This window comes from Arvicola amphibius, chromosome 4, assembly GCF_903992535.2.
Source record: "Arvicola amphibius chromosome 4, mArvAmp1.2, whole genome shotgun sequence".
Lineage (NCBI taxonomy): Eukaryota > Metazoa > Chordata > Mammalia > Rodentia > Cricetidae > Arvicola > Arvicola amphibius.
Window position 1 is genome coordinate 5,214,614 of NC_052050.1, and position 22,457 is coordinate 5,237,070.

Genomic DNA, 22,457 nt, shown 5'->3' on the forward strand with positions numbered 1-22,457 from the left:
AACTGGGGAGGCTGAGGCAGGTGGTTTTCAGGCCAGCCTGGGTTTTAGCCTCTTGCTGCCGAGTAGAGTTAGAATGTGGGGTAAACACTCTCAGGAGTCCTGCAAACCAGACAGTTCTACACCAGTTACTCAGACTCTCTCAGCCCCAAGATCTCACAGCTGATGGTACTACTTAAACCCCACTGCCCTGGCAACCCACATTTCCCTGGCACCCTTTGATCCATGGTGCAGACACAGTATCAGTATGTTTTATCAATGAACCAAATGATTTTTTAAAAGACTTATTTAGTTTACAGTATTCTGTCTGCAACTGAATGTATGCCTGCAGGAAGAGGGCAACAGATTTCATTACAGATGGTTGTGAGCCACCATGTGGTTGCCGGGAATTAAACTCAGAACCTCTGGAAAAACAATGCTCTTAACCTCTGAGCCATCTCTCCAAAGACCTATTTTTATGAGAATGGATGTTTGCCTGCGTGCTGGTCTGTGTACAAGCATTTGGGTACTTGCATGCATGGGTACCATGACCAGAAAAGGATACAGGATTCCTTGGGACTAGGGTTACAGATGGTTGTGAGCCCCCATGTGGGTACTAGAATCGAACCCAGGTGTTCTGGAACAGCCAGTACTCTTATTAAAGTCACCTCTTCAACCCATCATCATTGGATTAAGTGTTAGGTAATGTTAGGTGGCAACCTATGATTTAGGTACAAAGTCAATTTTAACAGGTCAGTAGAAAATGTCTGAATGTCTGTGGTTAGGTTCAAGTGTTATTCTAGAGTATTTTCTAAGCCTCAATCTCATATCCACAATGCTAGTGAGTTAAATTTTATAGTTTATTTGTGCTTCAAATCAGAAAGCCCAACAGGAAATCCACTGTGAGAAATGCGGACCTCCTCCCCAGTGCCTCCAATATTCGCTCGCTGCCAGAGGCTTCCAGGGTGACTGCAGTCACTTGACTCTGCTGGCTGCTCTTGCAGATCAAACTCCAAGGTCCTTTGATGACACTCTCTCTGGGGGACTGAAGGCCGGCAGCAGCAGGACACTCCAGGGCAATAACCTGAAAACAAAACATGAAGGAAACTGAAGAGTCTGGGAACAAGCACATCAGCCTGCGGCTCCTGCCACTACCATTTACCAAGCATTATGTGTGCTGTGCGCACAGGCGGGCACTGCCTAAGTTCCAATGCAGAATGATCAACTAGTTTGTTTTAGGAGACAGGAGAAAAGGTAATGGCCAAAAACCCATGAAGCATCAGGAATATTGACACTCAACTCACTCCCTCTGGACATGACCTTTGAATTCACCCAGGAGCAAAGCCAAGCAGGCCTGCTTCCCTGAAGGCTATGGGCAGCTAGGGCTCAGTAAATCTCACCCAAATGCAAATACTTTAGGTGATGAAACAAAAATGTGACTGTACACACCTCCCAGTTCCCGCAGGAAAGCACAACCTGAGGGCACTTCAAACTGGCCCCAGAAACAGGAATTACTGAGGTGGAGTTTGCCCAGCCCCACACCCCAGTGCCACTTGTTTCTCGTTACCCTGGTGCCCATCAAACAGCCCGACATTCAGACAGGACCTAATCTGTATGAGGCTGCCAGGGTCACGGCACCTTCTTTCCCAAATGTCAGGGCTGCAGCAGAAGCAAGGACAGTCACCAGGCATTCTAAAGTCACAGGCTGGCACAGGTTGCGCATCCCGTCCCCTTCCAAAGAGCACATTCATCTTCTACAAGCATGTGACAAGGACCCTTTCACTTCACGACAAGCACAAAACGAGCCCTGGCAGCACGCCCACTCCTGCTAACTTGGGGGCTGTGCCCTCAGAGCCATCACTCAACGGAGAGGATTACAGGGCAAGCAGGCAGCAGGTTTCGGGAAGGCTGGCACACTACACCAGCTCCCAGCAGGGCACACACAGCTCTTTATGGCTGTCCATTTGATCCCTTATAAAGCTCGAATTTCTTCAGGCAAAGAGACACACCCCTGAGCCTCAGAATAGAGTATTTTCCCTCAGCTGAAGTTTTCAGACAGGGATAACCAACCATCCATCATAGGCTTATGGGCTTTTTTTGGAACACAAACAAATGGGAACATAAAATCACAAGGAAGACATGGAGGCGCACGCCTTTAATGCGAACACCTGGAAGACAGAAGCAGGTGTTCCTCAGTGAGTCTGAGGTCAATCAGATCTACTGGGCGCTAGGCCAGCTGGGACTATCTCAGATTAGAGGGGGGAGGGGCTAGAGACGAAAGCAAGGGCTTCATTAGTCACTAGGGAGCTGTCTCACCCCGCACAACCTGGAGAAGAAAACCACAGTGAAATCTCCCTCGTCAGAGTAGGGCGTCAAAGGCACTGATACTCCACCCCACATCCTGATCCAGGCTCAAATGGTTACCTGTGTGACGGCTACAGCATCCTGCATCCTTCTCCCGTGACTCAGCCTGCACCTGGTGATAAGGAAACACACGGTAACTCTAAAGCAACTCACTGTAAAACCATGCCCGGAGCCTGCATGTCCCTGGGAAGCTGAGCTTCAGATAACCACATTCCACACAGAACGGCCTCTTGACCTTCAGTCAGGGATAACTTACATCATCATGGACTCAGCTCCCACAGAACTGCCAGCCTCTGGGCATGAGAACCCTTTAGAAAGTTTTTTTTTTTTTTTAAAAAAAAAAAAGGTATTTTTATGTGTGTTCTGACTACATATATATGTGTACCGTGTATGTGCCTGTAAAGACAAGAGGGCATGGGATTCCCTAGAAGTGGAGTTACATGCAGCTGGCTCAAACAGACCAGAATTGTTCAAACCGTTTCCATATGCCTGCTCCAGACCTCTCACAAGGCCCTGACTCCACTCTAAAACCATTTGCATCTACTTGCAGAAGTGGACCCAGGAAACACGTTTTAGGTTCTGATATACATTCAAGCTTAGAAACAACCACTTCTACGTCACAAGACACAAGGCTCTGTGCCATCATCAGTTGGCAGGTCAAAATCTTTAATCTAAAATGCAGTTTTGTCTCAGTGTGTAAAGGAGAGAACACACTTCATCCTGACTGACAAACACATGCCATGACACACGCATATACAAAAGAAGTATCTTTAAGTATGCCACAAGACTCAAGGTTCAAAGGTTTGATCCCCTGCCCAGAAAAACCTATATAAAATGCAGTTTCTAGGGGGTTTCTTAACCTCAGCTCTATTGACATGTTGGGTGCATAAGTCTTTATAATGGGGCTGGAGAGATGGCTCAGCAGTTAAGAGCATTGTCTGCTCTTCCAAAGGTCCAGAGTTCAATTCCCAGCAACCACATGGTGGCTCACAGCCATCTGTAATGAGATCTGGTGCCCTCTTCTGGCATGCAAGCATACATGGAAGGAATGTTGTATACATAATAAATAAATAAAATATTAAAAAAAATAATAATAATAAATAAAAATAAGTCCTTATAATGGCTGTCCTGTGCCTTGAAGGACAGTCATCCAGCATCAATTAGCTGTCCTCTGAAAGCCAATAGCTGCTTACACAATCTTGAGCAGAATCCCCACTACGTGGCAGCAGAGCGGAGGACAACTTTGTATTTGCAAACTTTTTACCTCTTAATCTAGCAGACCAATCCTTCCATTCAACAACCCCTGCGATTGTATGAATAAGCTGTTAGCATGTATAGCGTCAAGAAGGTCCTTATGTGCCACACCCGACAATGTCTCCAGGAATCAACTCCAACCTGAAATGATAATTAAGACAACAAACTTCATTTTAACAGAGACAAACGTAAGGTGTTTATTCTCAAATTAGGCGTTAAAAGGTTGAGCCTCAGTAAACCATGACTCTTCACAAGACATGTCATCTCAGACAGGGATAACTTTAATTCATCCTCAGCTCAACCAGTAACAATCTCCTAAATCCCAGGCAACACAAACTCGTGGTCCAAGTCTCTTCCCTTCATCCCTGTCCATCCTGTCTCCCATGTTATATGGCGGGTGACACTCAGTGGTTCCGAGTTACACTGGCAGAGCCTCCCTTCTGGACTTTGGGTAGAAACTCTTACCTTACCGAAACTCATGGCTCGACACGCGTTCTCACAGCTGAACTTCAGAAGCACACCTGAAGCAGATGCCAATCATCTACCTCCACCTTCTCATCGGTGGCCACACCGGTCCGTTTACGCTTAGGGATCCTGCCATTCTGAGACGGAGTCTGCAACCTTGCTTCCCAGAGTCGCAAGAGGTGCCAAAGGCGTGCCTTCGAAGAAGGGAAAAAAATATGCCAGGGTTAACTATGGGTTTTCATTTTGCAGCCCCTCAGTCACAACCTGCAGTCGTTAAAGGATGTCAAGGCACTACGGGCGGGCAAATGTATTCACGCGTCAGCGCTCTGGCATTAAAGGCCACCCCTCCTCAATGGAAACCCCAGGGCCCGCAGGGTCGCAGGCTTGGCGCATGGCTGGCCGTGAGACACAGGGGGCTGGGCAAGTTGGAAGAACTCCCAAGAGACGCGAATTCGAAGCCTAAAATGGGCTTCAAGCCTATTTCACACAACATTTCTCACAGTCTGGAAAGCATTTTTTTTTTTTAAAACACAGAATCTCAGACCATTTAAGACCTTAAATAGCAATGGTGAGGAAAGGCTTATCGCAGCCACTTCACCTCTGGAGGAGACATGCATGGCGACGGCAGGCTCGTTTTCCCGCTTTCACTGCTTACCAACACCCGAAGCCCTAGCCTTTTCAGTGAGTGCATGACAGACAGAAGCGGCCATAACTTCCACACACGCGGCAGCGGACATCGGAAAGGGCGAGGTTGCGGCTGCGCGCAGTCTTCCCACCCCGGTCTCGCAGGTACTCTCGCGATGTTGAGAAAGGCCTGTTGGGAAATGTAGTTCTAAACCGGCCGTGGCCGAGCGTCGGTCGTCTCTCCTGTGAGTGAGTGAAGAGAAGGGGTAAGATGGTGGCCGCCACCAGGGGCAGCAGAGGTTCCTGGGGTGGGAAGTTTGGTCTGATGAGGAAACTCGGGCTCGTGGTCAATTGCTCTGCGGATTTTATCTGGGGTGGAGAGGCGTCGCTTGCCTTTGCCCAGGGAGAAGTCCCAGGGTTTCGGTCGGCTGCTTTTTAGACGGGGGACAAGAGCGGATGCAGGCGGCAGGGGGCGCTCGAGCCGTAGGGTCCCGCCTGCCTGGGACCCTGTCTGGATCGGAGTAGCAGGAAATCGTAAAAAATTGACGAGAGTAGCATGACGTCGTGAGAACAGCTCCAGGCTGGCACCTCCAGAAGCCCAGGGAGTTGCCCCCATCCTTCCCGGACCTCGACTTCAGTGACAGCCGACCTCGTCCCGGCTGCAGTGCTGAAAAGAACTTCAGGACTAGCCAGTATAAATTGGAGAGAAAAGAATTTTGATGGTGTTTGGCGTGAGTTAGGAGAGAAAGAGATGCGCCCAGGAGAATGACGTACCCCAGTGTGGGAATGGGCTCAAGTCAGAGCTGCAGTCAGTTGCTTAGTCTTAGCCACTTATACTATTTTGGTGGCTCTTTAGTTACTCCTCAAACAGTTGCTAGGAGACCTCCCCATTCCCCACTTTCTTGCTCTCTTGATAAGTGTGGGGGCTCCAGAGAGGCTTTGGTTGGAGCTGTAGTCCAGAAGCCGTTAGGGTCGCGGGTTTAGTTTGTGTCTTCCATGTAAATGTGATGGTCTCTGGTGAGAGTCCCAGAAAACTGTGGTGTCCTGTCTGGGAGGGGAGAAAGGGCCTTAAGTAGTTGGTATCAGAATTCTTGCTTCTCTCTTAGCAAGAGACTCCAACCCAGATTCCAGAATAAGGGACCCTTTTCCTTCTCACATCCCCAAGGTTCCTTTCTATCCTGCCTAAATTGGAATGTCATTTTTTTGTTTTGTTTTGAGGGGGTGGGGGTTGGTTTTGTTTTTGTTTTTCAAGACAGGGTTTCTCTGTAGCTTTGGAACCTGTCCTGGAACTCGCTCTGTAGACCAGGCTGGCCTCAAACTCAGAGATCCGCCTGTCTCTGCCTCCCAAGTGCTGGATTAAAAGGCGTACACCACCACCACATTTTTTTTAACAGGGCAAAATGGAAAGGCAAGGCCAGACCTTAAACCTATTAGGAAATGAGTTTAAATTTACAAGATCAGGAGCCTTGGATTCATAACTCATAACTCTTATATATTTTAATTGATTTTTTTATTGAGCTCTACATTTTTCCCTGCTCCCCTCCCTGCCTCTCCCCTCCCCTTCAACTCTCTCCCAAAGTCATGCTCCCCATTTACTCAGGAGATCTTGTCTTATTCTACTTCCCATGTAGATATTCATAACTCCTAATCACTCTGCTCAAATGGGACTTTGTAGCATTTAGCCTGTTCCATTTTTTTAATGTGGAAATCTGTTGCCGACACATATTGTTAATGACCATATTTGCTTAGATGTATCTCCTTTAATTTGATTGTGAACGCTTCATGAGCAGGGGGATGCATCTTAATGTTTTCTTCTTAATTTCCTCGCCGTGCTGGGTTTACTGTTTGGCAGTCTTCTCACAGAACGTTCCGAGGAAACAATCACTAATGTATTCAGCAAGAACACGGGCCCTTGAATTTGTCTGTCTTACCCTTGACGACGTATCATTTTGTTTAATACTGAAGGGAAGAAAGCATTTTCTCCAGGCACACTACATTCTTTCATTTGAGACCCACAGAGGGAATTCTGAAGAATTTGCCCAAAGCCACTTGTGAAACTTGCAGCCACGTGACCTTCTGCAGACGAGATAATAACAGTAGCTGGTGCTTTCTGGTGGTTGCTGAGGTGGCTAGTCACTGTATTGGGTCCTTTCATCCTCCTGATCTATGAAGCACCTTCGTTGTCCCGTTGGGCAGATGAAGAAATGCATATTGAGCGACCAGGTACTGTTTAAAGTCACACAAGTGTCGGGCAGGCTTGGTGCAATTGCAGCCCGAGGAGGTTATGCTTTTATTACCAAGTTGCTCCGCCCCGTGAGTAAATTGATCTAACACGGAAGAACTTTCCTTTTATGGGGAAAGCAAAAACAGGAGGATTTTTTGTGTCTTAATTTGTGTTTTGTTTTTTTGTTTTTCGAGACAGGGTTTCTCTGTAGTTTTGGAGCCTGTCCTGGCACTCCCTCTGTAGACCTGGCTGGCCTCGAACTCACAGAGATCCGCCTGCCTCTGCCTCCCGAGTGCTGGGATTTTTGTGTCTTTTAAAAAAAAAGTTTGTGTGTGAGGATATATGCAGATGGCATAGAGGTCAGAGGTCAGCTTTGGTTCTCAGACAGCCTCCATCTTATTTTTTTGAGTCCGAACCTCTCCCTAAACCTAGAGCTTGTGGATGTGACCAGTGAGCCCCAGGGACCACACTGTCTCTGCTCCCGAGCTGGGATTACAGGCACATGCTACCGCAATCAGTTTTCTCTTCCGTTTTGTTGATTTATTTATTTGGGGAGAGGCGTGTTTTGTCTGCATGTATGTCTGTGTACCACGTGTGTGTGTGCCTGTAGCATGAATTCTAATTGGTTTGAATAATAAAAACCCAGAGTCAGCTATCAGGGGTGAAAGCTGAAGGATCAGAGAAGCAGAGCGGCAGCCACCAACGCTCAGACGGAAAGGGCGATCCTGTCTCTACAAAACCTCAGACTGCATCTCAGACTGAATTCTCAGACTGCATCTGAGCTCCTGTCTCCTCCCGCCTTATATTCCTCTCTCCACCCAGCCATATCACTCCTGTCTCCACCTCCCTAGTGCTGGGATTAAAGCCATGGGATCCCAAGTGCTGGGATCACCTTTGTGTGAGCTCTGTTTCTCTTTTAAAGGGATTCTGTCTTGTGTAGCCCAGGGTGGCCTTGAACTCACAGCGATCCATCTGCTTCAGTCTCCCGAGACCTGTGGTTAAAGGTGCGTGCCACCACTGCCTGGCCTCTGTGGCTAACTAGTGGTCAGCTCTGCACTCTGATCTTCAGGCAAGCTTTATTTGTTAGCTTACAAACGAAATATCACTACACATGCCTAGTGCCTACAGCAGCCAGAAGAGGATGTCAGATTACCCCTAGAACTGGAGTTATAGTTGTGAAGTGACATTTGGTTTCTGAGACTAGAATCTGGGTCCTCTGGAAGAACAATGCTCTTAACCACTGAGCCATTTCTCCAGCCCCTGCACCTAGCTTCTTAGGTGAGTGCTGAGGATCTGGGCTCATGTAGTGATCTGGTCCCCTGTCTGTGCAGATGCAAGTTTTCTGTCTTTACAGAGGTGGTTGGAGACTAATAAAAAAGGTTGACCGAAGAATGCACCTGCTTTGTCAGTCTGAACCACATGGTGGCAGAGTGAGGATGAGCATCATCTGTCTCGAGGAGCCACTCTCTGGAAGGCTGTAGGGCTTTGGGATCTAGCAGTTCTGTCTTGTGCGAGGCTAATTGCCACCCAGTGTACAGAGAGGCCACTATTCCTAGCGCCTCACTCTGCCATAGGTCTCTGTGTGGGTTTCCCACCCGACAGGGCACAGTTTCTCCTGCACAGCTCCTTTATACATGATGGAGCAGTCACAGGCACACAACCAAGAGGGGTGCCACCAGCAAGCTGGGCAGTGGCCAAGAGGCTGGAGCAGACTCCAAGAGGCCTTGTGCCTGAGCACACATGAGACGCAACTCTGTAGGCAGTCAAGAAATAACTGGAGACACTTCAAAGACTGCACCAGAATTCATGAATGAGCAGCCAGGACAGAGCTGCTCAGAATAAAGTGCTAATGTCACTGTGATCGCATCTGCCCTCTGCTGCTGAGATCGCCTGCGCACAGTGGAGCCCTATAGCCATTCTACAAGACTAGCGCAGACCACTGTTGCCATGGCACGAGTCGGAGGTGGGCAAGCTGACTATGCCGCCCTGCCCCGAGAGACCCAACTCAGAGCTCACAGGGCCTACCGTGCTGGGGCAGCCCGGGACAGGACTGAAGAAAGACGCAGTGTCTGAGACCCATAGTAAGAAAGCCATCTTTACAGTATTGAAGTTCCCTCCTTAATTCCAAAGGGAATCTTCAGTTTTATTAATAAGAACATGAAAGGCGGGTTGGTGGCAACCTCCAAGCTGCTGGCTGCTCACACTTGAAGCAGTGGTACCAGTGACTTCACAGGAAGTATGTCTGTATGCAGGCGTGTTGGTGGCCGGCCTAGAAGCTGGTCTTCCTCCATCTTGTCTACAATACCATTACAGCCAAGTTTGGGGGATTCTCCTTTAAAAGCAACAGCCTCTTTTCTGGCTCTGGGACATCATAGGGACGCAATGCTTGGGCTGGCCGCAGCAGCCGTCTGGAATCTGTGTGGCTTCCTTCAAAGCAAGAGCCAAATGCCTCTGAAGATGGATTGGAAGGAAGAAAGGAGTCCTTGAGGCCGCTGGCAAGCTGCTGAGCTAGCCAGTCCTGAAGCCTTGGCTTTCATCTCTCTTTGGCTTAGAAACACACTTGCACGTTTACTATTTCTGTGTGTAAGATACACCTTAAAAGTTTCAGTGCAATACAGGGTGTAAGATATAAGAAACAAACGTCATGGTTTAAGTCATTCCCAGCTGGGGTTTGATAGTGACATTTTCCACGTCTTTATAAAGAGTCCCCAGGGAGAAGCTGGGTGTGGTGGCACATACTTAATCCCAGCCCCCAGGAGGCAGAGGCAGGTGGATCTCCGAGTTTGAGGCTATCCAGAGCTACACAGTAAGATTCTATTTCAGCAAACAAGGAAACGCACACAGTTCAGCCACGCCTTCGACCTCCTTATCTGCAAAGCTGTTTCCGCTAATAAAACCGCTGCTCAGGAACAGACCTTTAAAAATAAACAAATCTGGAGAATATGCAATATTGTCTGGACCTCATCTGCTCTTTCCTGGACGTGTCTCCCCATTGCCGGAAATCCTGCCTTCTCCATGTTGCGTAAGCTTTGCTTGCAGTATGCCGGTTTTCTCTGCTTTACCTTCCCTTCCCCTCATCCTCTCCGCTGCTCTGCTCTGTGCACTCCTGGCTGCCATGCTGAGTCAGGCTCCAGGTTTTCCTTGTGACACCTGTACTGTGGCAGGTGGTTTAACATGTGCTCTGATATCAGACCAGCCTGGAGGAAAACCCCAGCTCAGCTGGACCTAGCTTGAGTTACTTAGGGCAGATTACTTCACTTACCTCTATCCTTGTTTCTTTTGTTGTGTTTTCCAAGACAGGATCTTACTATGTAGCTCTACTAGTCCTGGAACTTGCTCTGTAGTCCAGGCTGGCCTCGAACCCAGAGATCTGTCTGCCCCTGCCTCCCGGGTGCTGGGATCAAAGGCGCACACTACTGTACTGTCTCATAGCCCTATCTTTATGAAGGAGGGGGATGATCACTTGACTCTCACAGGATTGTTTTAAGACTGTGTTTCCAAAGCACGGAGTGTGCCACTTTGGATGCTTATATTTACTTCTTGTCACATTCACAACCCCACTATTTAATATTTATGTGCATGTGTGTGTGTGCCTGCTTGAGTTTGCCCGCAGTGTGTGTGCAGATGCCTACAGAGGCCGTAGAGGGTCAGATTGCCTGGAACTGGAGTTGCAGATGGTAGTGAGCCGCCTGATGTGGGCGCTGGGAACCGACGAGTCCTCTGCAAGAGCGTCGCATCCTCTTAGCTGCTGAGCCACCTCCCCACCCCATTCCATTTTTTCCTCATTTTCTTCCTCCTCGTCTCCCTTCCAGTATTGGGCATTGGACCCAGGGCCCAGCCATGTAAGACAACAGTCTGGCTTTGAGCTTGTAATCAGCTTCTCTGGTGTCTGAGATTAGAAGCCTGTGCCTCATTTGCTTAGAGCTTGCTTTTTTGCTGGACTATGAGCAAATAATGATTTGTTTTTAGTTCGTTCTTGTTTTTCTTTTACTCTGTAAGCCACCTTTACTGAGGTATAAAATATATTCAGAATGCACTGTTAGATTCAGTCTGCAGACACATGCATATAAACATAATCCAAGTCAAGATTCAAGACGTGTCCGCCACCCTGAGCCCCCACGTGCCTTTTGTCCTTACGGTCGGTTTCCATGCCCAGCCCTGGCCGGGTCAGCCACCGCTCTGCATGCTGTCACTGTCAATCAGTTCCGTCCCGTCCTAACATTTCATACCTATGACAAACTAGATCCTCCCCGTGTCTGCTCCCTTCATTTTCCTGTGTTGCTTCTTATATAAATACCCCCACCTCCTTCTTGTTTTCAAGTGTTATTCCACCATTCAAACCTACCTCAGCTTCCCCACTGATAAGTGTTGATAGATATCTGGGTTATTTTCAGTATGGAACTACCTACCATTAGCAAAGCCGCTGTCAGCACTTTGTTCTCCAATTACTTTCTAAGACACTACTGCACTGATTTCCCAAGTGGTCACATTGTGGGGTTCCAGACACCCACACACTCACTTTGTGATAGCTACGTAGTGGCATCTCGCCAGGCTGATGCTTTTGATCTTATTGCCCATATGCATATGTTTTTCGTAGAGTGGTTATTAGAACCTCCCGACTTTTAAAATTTGAACCAGTTGTTGAGTTGTAGAAATTTTGGTTTGGTTGGGTTTTGTTTTTTTGAGACAGAGTTTCTCTGTGTAGCCCTAACCGTCCTGGCCCTGAGCTTAGAGATCTGGCTGCCTCTGCCTCCCACATGCTGTTTGGTTTTGGTTTTTTGTAAAAGTTCTTTTAAGAACTGTTTTGTCTTTCTTTGTGTATGTGGGGATGGGTGTGTGCACGTTAGTTCAGTGTCCAGAGGCTAGCAGAGGAGTCACACGTAGTTGCGAGCTCCCATGTGGGTGCCGGGAATCGAACTCCCCTCCTGGAAGAGCTGCCAAAACTGCTGAGCCAGCTCTCTAGCCCCTAGGCTGTAAAAGTCCTTCATTCTAGTTTTTAAATTAATTTATCTCTTTCATATGTGTGCATCACGTGCGTGTGAGAACCCTCCAAGTGCAGAAGATCCCATGCAACTGGAGTTCCAGACTGTTGCGAGCCACCACGAGGTGCTGGGACCGAACCTTGGGCCTCTACAGAGAAGCATGTGCTCTAACCCTCGGAGCCAAATCTATTCCAGATACAATCACCTCAGAGCCAAATCTATTCCAGACACGAGTCTCAGACTTTCATTTGTTTTTGACACAGACATTTGTCTCACTGTTTAGCCCTGACTGGCCCGAAGCTCACTCTGTAGACCAGGCTGGTCTCAGACTCACAGGGATACACCTGACTCCGCCTCCCAGGTGCACCACGGCGCCCAGTTTTGGGAGTTTGTTTATTAGTTGTATGTGGTGCTGAGACCCGAGCCCAAGGCTTTGTACACGCTGGACCAGCACCCCACTGCGGAGCCACACCCCAGCCCTTTGTCTTCAGACACCTGTTTGACCCGTGTTCCCGTCCATCTTCACCTGTGTGTCAGTCCACGCCCATTCAAGTGCAGTCGGTTTTTCTCTTGTGTTTTCTGTGTCCTGTTGAGTTGTCACTGCTGCTTCTGTTTCAGTGTGCCACCACAGATGTCCCACTGTCTCTTCACCTTCTGGTTTCCCTTCCCTGAGCACCAGACAAGAGGCTGAAACAGTCCTGGGGCCGCTGTCCTGTGTGCCACCCACCATCGCGTCTGTTTCTTAGATCTTGTCCAGTTTCTGGTTGGATTTAACAAGTGCCCTGAGTCTGTCTCTGTATCCTGGCACACGGACACCACACAGATGTTCACCATGTAGGCACATCTTTGTCCATCACAGGCTGTCTTGCTGGGGATAATCCACGGGGCCCCTGGAGAGCGTCTGCCACGTCCCTTCATTTTTCTCGCCAGCCTGTTTCCTCAGGCGGTCATCAGGTGTTCATATCTCAGCACCAAGCCATGCAGAATGAACATGTTTACTGTGTGGGGAAACTGAGGTCTAGAGAACAAAAGGTCATTCGAGTCGGCAGAGCTGAGCCAGCAGAACTAGGCTTCCTCACTGGGATCTTCCCGTGGTCCTGAGCAGCAGAGCAGGGAAGGCGGCTAACACGGCTGCATCGCTCCCAGAGCCTCTGCTGTTCGTGCGTCGTGGCCTCCCATTGCATGCTTGTAAATAAACAGTCAGATGAGTAGATGAGTACGTGCCAACTTCTTTAGTGCTTAATTCACGTGGCTTTTGTCTGTGCATGCGACCGGGTGTCTGTCAGCGTGCATGTATGTGTGTGTGTGTGTGTGTGTTGACATAGAAATGAGACTGGCCCCTTGACCGGCTCATATACTCAGAGTCTGTCATTCAATCCTTTCTGTTTGTTTGAATTTTCGTTAACCCCCGACAGAGAGGGTCTGTGGTCCCGATGCAGGTCCGTGGATCCCTGCAGCACCTGTACTCCATGTCCTGCGCACACACACACACACACACACACACACACACACACACACACCAAAGCTGCTGCCTTCCTCACCCCTCCCTTTCTGCAGCTGAGCTGCTAGCTGTCACCCTCTCCCCAGGGTCCTGGCCCCAGTTGAAGGAGGCAACAGAGTGACAAGTGACAGCAACTGTAAGCATGGCCTTGCTGTCTGTCATCCCCGCCAGGAGCCACCACTTCCCGCTTTAGTGGCACCAATGGGTCCTAAGGAGGTAGGCTCTCCTTGCTCTCCTCAGCTGGCAAGCAAGGAGCAAGGACTAGCCTCTCAGATCCCAGGGTCTGGCCTGCCTTTGATTGACATGCGCCTGAAGAGAAAACAGCATCCTGTTTCTCATCTCTCATTCTCAACAGAAAACCCTCACAACCCTGCCCTACCAGCATAGACAGACATGACAGGCAGGGCCACAGCTCCAGGCCTTGTGTCCTTGGAGGCAGGTCACTCGCTGAATTTCTTCACTGCCCTCATCTCCAGATTCAAGACCTCCCTACCATCCGCTTTGGCATCAGATTCCCAGACACGGGTCCTGGCTTCACTGCCAGCTGTGACCTTGAACAAATTCTGTGAACTTCCCTTTCCTTATTGGGTAAATGAGGCTAACAGCAGTTCCTCCCTCGTCAACGAGACTGTGCCCGCTGCCCAGCGTATAATAAGGGTTTGATCCATATCAGCCATTATTAATAGCATTGTTAGTGCCATTAGCATTCTGCCAGCGTAAGCTGCAGCAGAGCCGCTCTGCCCTTCTCCTCATTTTCCGGCTCACAGAGAAACAACACTTTCCTCCAGCGCAAGGGCTCAGCTTCTCCCTAACAGCAAAGCCCCTGCAAAGAGCACTGGCTGCCCAGGGAGCCAGGAAAGTAAAGTGCCCTGTTCTGCTCTCGCCTGCCTCAAAGTGGGTCCCAGGTTTCACCTGGTCTGGTATTGGCCAGCACTTCTACCGTGCTCTGCGTGCATACACAGCCTACGCATCTGGGCACATCTGGGATGGGTGGGTACTCCCCAAGGTCTCACCTGCACGTTAGGGTGGCGCAGGACAGCAGCAGCTGCTGAAGCTCCCCCCACACCACCTCATTCCTTCCCTGGTCATGTCCCTGTCTCCAGGAGGGACTGGCAGCCCCGGAAGCAGCAGACAGCAGCCAGCCTTCCCTGCTCAGACTGCTGCCCTTGGCCACCCCACAGCTCAGAGCGCCTTTCCCCTGTCACTCAGGCTCTCTCCAGCCGAGAGATTAGCATTCAGACAAGGGCGGGAAGGTAGCAGGGTTATGGGCTCCTATCCTCAGCGGAGAATGGCTTGGAAAGCAAAGCCTGTCACAGCCTCCTGCACACAGAGGCCCTTGATGGGTGTTCTCACCCGTCCCCCCATCTGTCCTCTGCCTCTCCTCGTTTGTCCATCACCCGGCTGTGGTGTATGGGGAGAGAGGAAAGGGAGGACCATTGGTGAAGAGGGGAAGAGCTGCAACAGCTGAACAGGAATTTCCATCGCAGACTCGCAGACTCGCAGACGGGCGACACTCGCTAGTGTTGTAAGCAGTGCCCACCTCACCCTCACAGCAACTAACTCTGTCTTGTGGATGAGGAAACGGAAGCCCAGAGACAGCCGCAGCCTATTCAAGGGCACAGAGAAAGGAGGTGGTAGCAGAGTCACTGGCTCTAGCCCCTTTGCTCTTAGGTCCCTGTTGTTACCCCATCAGAGGCAGCACCCCACCCCAGCGGCCGGCACCCCACCCCAGTGGCCAGCACCCCACACCAGCAGCCAGCACTGGCAACCGGCACCCCATACCAACAGCCAGCACCACACCCCAGCAGCCAGCACCCCATGCCAGTAGCCAGCAGCCCATACCAGCAATGGGCACCCCCACGCCAGCAGACAGCTCCCCACAACAGCAGCCAGTACCCCTTACCAGCAATGGGCACCCCCACACCAGCAGCCAGCACCCCATGCCAGCAGCCAGCACCCCATACCAGCAATGGGCACCCCCACACCAGCAGCCAGCACCCCATGCCAGCAGCTACTCATTTCTTGATCTCAGCTCTTTCCTTGGTTGTCCTTAGCTTTCTGTCTACCACACACATGAATATTCCTGTTCCTATTTCCAAACAGCAGCTATTGCTAAGGAAATGGGAAAGGGAAGGAGTGAGCCTCTGTGAGTATAGTGTCATGGCCAGGAATTAATTGACACCCCCCCATACTTTAAAGACACTCCCTTGACCTGAGTGATGAGAGTTAATGGGCTCACGGAGGGCACCTGTGAAGTGGGCGCCTCCCGTGGAGGAGTTCCAGGATTAGAGGGGGCACCTGGGCAGTGGGCACCTCCCGTGGAGGAGTTACAGACAAGGGAGGGCGCCTGGGCAGTGGGTGTCTCCCATGGAGGAGTTACAGACAAGGGAGGGCGCCTGGGCAGTGGGTGTCTCCAGTGGAGGAGTTACGGACAAGAGGGGGCACCTGGGCAGTGGGCGTCTCCCGTGGAGGAGTTACAGACAAGGGAGGGCACCTGGGCAGTGGGCACCTCTTGAGGAGGAGTTACAGATGAGGGAGGGCACCTGGGCAGTGGGCGTCTCCTGTGGAGAAGCTTCGGATAAGGGAGGGCACCTCAACAGTGAGAGCCTTCCATAGAGAAGTTCCAGACTGAGGGAAGGACTTTGTGCAGCAGGAGCTACAAATGTGCAGATTGCACAGAGAACCCAGGGTGGGAGAGGCCCTGGGAAGAAGCCGAGCGTGGGCAGGGTGTGCGGGGAAGGTGTAAACACAGTCTGCTCCCACCAAAGCCAGCCTGCTCCCTGGGGGAGAGGGCCCCTCCCTCCCAACCCACATGGCTCCCCAGCTGCCAGGGCCCAGGGAGTCACATCCCCCACTACCAACAAGCCCCCTCCCCTCTCCTCCCACCCCATCCTTGCTCTTCATCTGGAGCCAGTTGCCAGAGGAGGTTCCCAGAGCAGCGCCGCAAAGAGGTGCTGTCCTGCTGGAAGTGGGTCTGGGCTGGGAGCCAACCCTGGTACTGCTCTATGGCCTTGGCCTGGCAATTTCTTGGATCGTTGGAAGGAGGCAGGCAACTCGGAAATGGCAGAGACCAGAAACAAGGATGAAGTGACAGGAACATGGTGACTAGAGAATGAACGCAAAGCTGGGATCTGAGAACACAGACGGGTCCCCAGGAACAGTGCCCTCTGGCCATCAGCCCTGTCACTAGGATGACTCACGCCTCCCAGGAGAAAAATGGCTTGACAGGAGCTGAGACAGTTGGCCATGGATCGGGTGGACACTCCAGCAGGTTCTTTCCCTTACTGTGACCCCACACTCTGTGCCCTGTGGAGAGCCAGCTCCTGCAGTATTACCCGTATCCATACTCAAGCCAAGCTCCCTGCAGTACCAACAATCTCTCCCAGTAGGTAGCGCCCCACAAAGGTGGGTCCCTCAGCTGTGGCATCTCTCACCCCTTTCCTCCCTCCCCTGAAGTGAAGCAGCACGGGAATCCTGCTGTCTAGGGGACTATCTTCTGCCACCCGAAAGTCAGGGGCAGAGGCTGCGCAGACAGAGGCATAACTGCTGGGCTGGCAGCGGGGAGCTGCACGGGGAAGAGAGATGCAGCATGGGGGGTGTCTTTTGAAGATGAATGACTCCCAGACAGTCGGGAGCAGCTGCCCGCAGGGTGAGCCTGGTTCTGGGAGCAGGAGCGGAAATGGGCTTTTATCTCTGCTCTGGACCGGACGGTAAGGAGAGAAATGGCAGAGCAGCAGGGGGCAAGGGAGGTTGTGGTTGCCACTGAGTTACTGAGCAGTCGGAGTGACAAAAACAGGTGCCATGCTTTCCCCTTCCCACACGCCGCTGCCCGTTTGTAGCGCACACATGCATGCACACACACGCGCGCGCGTACACACACAGACACAGAGCACATTCAGCACACAAGCTGGTGTTTGCTCCCGGCCAGCTTCAGGCAGACATGCCACAGATCCAGCTGGCCTGTTTTACCGATAATTTCAGGAGAGCAGCCAATGACAGGGTGAGTTCTAGGGACTGAAAAGAGGCAGATGCCACAGGAATGAGTATCTGCTGCAAAGTGTCACAGCCCAGCCTGAGACTCCAGGGGTTTAGCAGAACAGCTCCTGAGCTGACAGACGGCCAGGCCAATAGAACCCCCATTGCCAAGCGGCTGCAAAGTCAAGAAGGTCGTGAGCTTGAATTCCCCCACCTAATAGCGTTGTGGCAATGGGCTTCTCTCTGTGTCTTCTTGTGCGTGTACCATAAATATCAGGACTGCTGCCTGTGGGTTATGTCAGGCTCGGATTAGAGACTGAATCGGGGAGCCCTCAATGACTAAGCCCAGGCTATCCTTTATCCTTCCCTTGTTTCTCAAGGCTTCTTTCTCTCTGTTTGCACCCAACTCTGGGATGCTGGGGTTCCATGCCGTTAGCCTGGGGGAGCCTGGAAAGTCCCTCTCTCTGCCTCGTCCAGCTTGGCAGTTCCTCCAAGCAGGAACTCGGGAGCATAAGCATCCATGTTCTTCCTGCCAGTGCCAGCCTTGTTCACAAGCCCTATAGTCATGGCCTGTCTAGGAGAAGACCTGGGGGTTGTGGGGGCAAGCCTACCTTCTCCATGACTTCTTCTGTTATCCCTCCTGACGCTGCCTCTGGCCCTACAACATCCTCCTGGGATAGGGGGTGAAGCAGGACTCCAGCTAGAAGGGGAAGCCAAAACAGTCCACAGCTCATTCGGCTGCAGAGGTGGTGTGTGTATTTCAGGGTGCCCGCCCCAGTCCCAGGCCACTACCTCTCCCTTAAAGGTCAGCAGCACTGCCCTTGGGATGTAGCTCGGCCAACACCCCATCCCCAAGCCTAGAAAACTTGGTCAGGACCACACTCGATTCTCTTCAAACCAGCCCTTGCCCTGTGGCCTGAAGCATAAACAGCCAGCACAAGAGGAAGCCGCACTCACTCTCCCTCCAGCAGTGACCTTGAGAGCTACAGACTGCCTCCCGTGCCCCCCCATGGCCCCGCCCTCTGCCCTCCAGGGCTCCTGCCTTTACTTACCTGTCTGGGCCACTGGGTCACAGTCCCCAGAGCTGAGCTGCCTGAAGAAGCGAGGGCCTACCCCACAGGTTCTTTCTCCCTGAACAGAGGGAAGCACTGGAGTGAGTCAGAAGATAGAGTTGAACTCGTCGTGTTTAGGGCTCTCCTCTCCCTCCTGCTTCCCTGTGCCCCCCCAGCCAGTCCTGTGGCAGTCTCCATCAGCAACTGGTTCCTCGTTGACAGACAGCAGTTCCAGATAACTGGGTGCCAAGGAATTAAGAGGTAACCAGACTAGGCTTGACTAGATGGTTCCTAGATTCGGACTCTTCTCTCTGTTCAGGGGGTCTAGGCCCATTTTTTCTAGGCTAAACAGCTATTTGGAATCAGATAGTCCCCCATTCAAATCTCCTCAGCCATTACCGAGTGATTATAAACAGCCATGTCCTACTAAGCCTAAGGTTATTGAGAATTACTGTGCAAGAAAAGTTTGGGAGCTAGGGGTGGTGACACACGCCTTTAGTCTCAGCACTTAGGTGACAGAGGCAGGCGGATCGCTAAGAGTCTGAAGCGAGTCTGATCTACATGACAAGTTTCAGGGCAACATAGTAAGACCCTGTCTCAAAACAATCTAATGGAAAAGAAAAGAAGAGAAAAGAAAAGAAGAGAAAGGAAGGTCTAGGGAATCACAAAGCACCCATTGGCTATGTATCACAGGAGAAGCACCCCAGGGGTATATGCACCCCAGGAGTATATGCACCCCGGGAGTACTGCTAGCAGTTAAGTTCCACTGTGCTTCCCAGCAACCTTGCAACCACTGTCAACAACGCCAGCTTTAGGGGTCACAGTACGTATTTACCCTTCCACACTGACTGAGAACAAGTTGGTAAGGACACCCTCCTTCCAGTGGGCCCTGAATCCCAAAGCTCCAGAAGATATTTTTTGCCCCTTTTTTTTTCACTAAAGATGAGAGATGATCTCAAGATGGCTGCCATACTGGGGAGTCCATGAACAGGCACATAATGTCTTACACATAGGTACTAAATAGATACTGCTTTACTTTTTTAGTGTTTCGAGGGGCATAGAGGCCCCTTATTATCCAAAAGACTTTGATAAGCCAGTGAAGGAAAAGTCTAGAAAAATACACCACTTTGTCCCCCACCCCACAAAGGCCACCCGGCTTCAACCTAGGGAAGAGTTAACTTTCTGGCCACCGGAGACAGCGTCCTGCCCGCAGGGGCTACCCAGCCAATGGCACTCAGTGCTGATGATGTCATGCTCCTCCTGTGCCTTCTATTGGGGACTGGACAGCGAATCCTGCTGGAGGTTCAGGCAACTGAGCAGCTGAGCCCGGTCGGTCGGTGGCAGAGAAAGGAGGAGGGAGAGCCAAGGACAAGAGAGCAAATCAGCCCCCAGCGTCTCCTGCCCCCTCCCTCTGCTCCCTGCTCCTTCAACATAAGGTTCCCCTGGGAATCTGTCCCACACTCACATCATTGCAGAAGCAAAGCAACACAGCCGTGGTCCAGTAGAGGGGGGCACGGACTCCCTCTCCCACTTAACCTGCCCACAGGGAGTGACTGTGGCAGACTAGAACACACACATACACTCACTCACACCACACAAACACTCACACCACACACACACCACATACACTCACACACGCACTACACACAGATACACACACCACACACACACGCACTACACACACTACACACACCACACACCACTCACATACCACACACACATGCTCACTCACACCACACACACACCACTCACACCACACACACTCTCACAGACACCACACACACATACACACACACCACACATGCTCACTCACACCACACACACACCACTCACACCACACACACTCTCACAGACACCACACACACACCACACATGCTCACTCACACCACACACACCACACACACACTCACTCACACCACACACACACCACTCACACCACACACACACTCCACACCACTCACACCACACACACTCTCACAGACACCACACACACACTCCACACCACTCACACCACACACACTCTCACAGACACCACACACACATACACACACCACACACGCTCACTCACACCACACACACCACACACACTCACTCATACCACACACACACTACACACACTCACACCACACACACACTACACTCACACGCTCACACACCACACACACGCTCACACACACACACACACACACACACACACACACACACACCAATAGTTTCCTTGGCACCACTCCCCCACCCCTGACTCTCCTTCACCTGCTGGAAGACTGAAGGTCGGTGTCCGAGCTGCGTCCCACAACCGCCCCATCCTCTCTGCTGGGCTCTCTGGAAGGGAAGAGCAGGCAAGAGACCTGTAGGCAGCACTCAGCTTCTGTCCCACACCCTGGTCACAGTCTAGGAGCCCTGGACTAATAGGCCGCCTGCTCCCACCCAGCATCACCTTCTCCGAGAGTGGCCCTTTCAAGGTGTCCTTCAAATCCCCTCCCAGACCCCTAGGGGTCCAGGCGGCCACTGCTCCCCCTCGGCTTATCTGTACCCTCCCTGGAAGTTCCTCCCACGCGCAACCCCGATGCCCAGCTCCATCAGTCTCTCACGGTTCCACCCGGTTGGTGAATCTGCGGCGCCACAGCATGGCCAAGCTGAGCAGGAAGAGGGTGGTGCACATGGCTCAGCTGCCCCATCCCCCCTGAACACCAACTCTGCCGGAAGAAGGCCACAGGTGAGGGGCCACAATGGCCCCGGCCACCTCTCCCAAGCCACCCGCTGTGTTTCCTGAAGTTCCTGGGGATGGATTAGGAGGTTCAAGCTGATTAGTGGAGTCAGCAGAACTGACCCGGTGAAGGGAGATTAAACTCTCTGGGCCCAAGATCTCCCCTCTAGTGGCAGAATAAACCAACCTTCTTCAAGGTATGCTGAGTGGCTCTAAGTGCCTGTCCAGAATGTTCTCCCCAGAGCATTCGATACTGCCTGGGATTCAGTGTAACGAAGTTAAGTGAGTTACTTCCGTACTGCAGAGTACTGGAGACATTGCAAGTATCACGGAGCGCTTCAAAGAAGATCTGGGGCCTGGCCCAGTGACAAGGACCTGTAAGCCACTGGGAAGGGGCGGGATCTCAAGTTCAAAGCCTGGCTGAGCGACAGAGGGAGTTGGAAGCCAGCCTGGAAACCTAACGGGAGTATCTCAAAGAGGCTCTCAGTGGTAGACAGAGGGCTTTTCTGCATCCCAAGGCCCTGAGTTCAATCTCCAATACAGGCGAGAAAGAGAGCGAGCGCGGGAGGTGTCTGAAGCTGCAGGTGCTACAGAAGGTTGGGCCCTCAGCCGGCTCTACTTGGCTATTGACAAGAAGCCTGCCGGACTCCTCAGTGACAGGCTGTGTGGCAGAAGGGAAGCAGAATGGATGATGAGCCAGACAGGCCGCGGGAGCAGAGCCTGCCTGTGAACCTGGCTCGCTTGCTCCCTCCGCCAGCCCTCTGAACTTTGCTCATTACTCTCCGTTTCAGGGAAAGGCAGAGTTGAGGTGCATTCACAGATGTGAACTATAAATTCTATCTTATATAACTATCTTATATAATTTAGATATAAATTATAGGCTTATCAATTATGTGCGAGACTGCTGTACCGATATATCCCTAGGTTGTGAGGTATGACGATGGGAGAAGATGGTGAAAATCAATAGAAATATTCTTTCCACGTCCCACCCACCAGGACCTCCTGGGCAGCTGCTCTGGTCTCAGGAAGGAGAAGGGAGTTGGCAGGGCAGGGCGGGGACATGCACCGAGTGATGTCAGGACCCGAACGCACACTGTCCTCCATCCTTTCTAAGACCTTTGTTTCCGTTCCTAACCATGGGAGGTAATGCGTCCTGCCCGGGTGCCCCATCAGCCACCCCAACACTGAGCTTCTCAGGGAGGGCCTGTAAAGGTACTTGGTGATCATCAGGACTGAACCCCAAACCTTAAAGTCTGATTTTATCTTTTAGATTTTTAATTTTTTGTTATTATCATTATTGTGTGTGTGCAAGACAGAGGGGGAGAGGGGGAGG

At 51.3% G+C, this 22,457-nt stretch overlaps 1 protein-coding gene, 1 long non-coding RNA gene and 3 other non-coding genes across 5 annotated transcripts; all 5 read right to left on the reverse strand.

The window, feature by feature from the left end:
• Positions 1–871: 871 nt before the first annotated feature.
• LOC119812469 lies at positions 872–4,801 on the reverse strand. The gene is made up of 5 exons (XR_005285087.1): positions 4,715–4,801; positions 4,060–4,253; positions 3,605–3,735; positions 2,401–2,452; positions 872–1,060 (listed from the first exon to the last, which is right to left on the reverse strand). It is a non-coding gene; the product is annotated as an uncharacterized LOC119812469 (long non-coding RNA).
• On the reverse strand, positions 1,988–2,064 carry LOC119813826. The gene has a single exon (XR_005285272.1). It is a non-coding gene; the product is annotated as a small nucleolar RNA R38 (small nucleolar RNA).
• LOC119813827 lies at positions 2,532–2,612 on the reverse strand. Its single transcript, XR_005285273.1, has one exon. It is a non-coding gene; the product is annotated as a small nucleolar RNA R38 (small nucleolar RNA).
• Positions 3,818–3,895, reverse strand: LOC119813825. The gene has a single exon (XR_005285271.1). It is a non-coding gene; the product is annotated as a small nucleolar RNA R38 (small nucleolar RNA).
• Positions 4,802–12,108: 7,307 nt separating the features above from the next.
• Prcd (photoreceptor disc component) lies at positions 12,109–21,777 on the reverse strand. Its single transcript, XM_038328312.1, has 5 exons — positions 21,009–21,777; positions 20,671–20,739; positions 18,418–18,496; positions 17,977–18,065; positions 12,109–13,074 (listed from the first exon to the last, which is right to left on the reverse strand). The coding sequence occupies exons 1-3, from the start codon at positions 21,077–21,079 to the stop codon at positions 18,475–18,477; spliced, it is 162 nt and encodes a 53-aa protein (XP_038184240.1). The 5' UTR covers positions 21,080–21,777; the 3' UTR covers positions 12,109–13,074; positions 17,977–18,065; positions 18,418–18,474.
• Positions 21,778–22,457: the final 680 nt, after the last annotated feature.

Coding starts and splice junctions, on each gene's coding strand:
- Prcd (XM_038328312.1), bottom strand. CDS start 21,079: ATGTGCACCACCCTCTTCCTGCTCAGCTTGGCCATGCTGTGGCGCCGC. Junction 20,740..21,008: donor TTCACCAACCGGGTGGAACC/GTGAGAGACTGA, acceptor CTTCCCTTCCAG/AGAGCCCAGCAGAGAGGATG. Junction 18,497..20,670: donor GACCTTCAGTCTTCCAGCAG/GTGAAGGAGAGT, acceptor CCCTCTGTTCAG/GGAGAAAGAACCTGTGGGGT.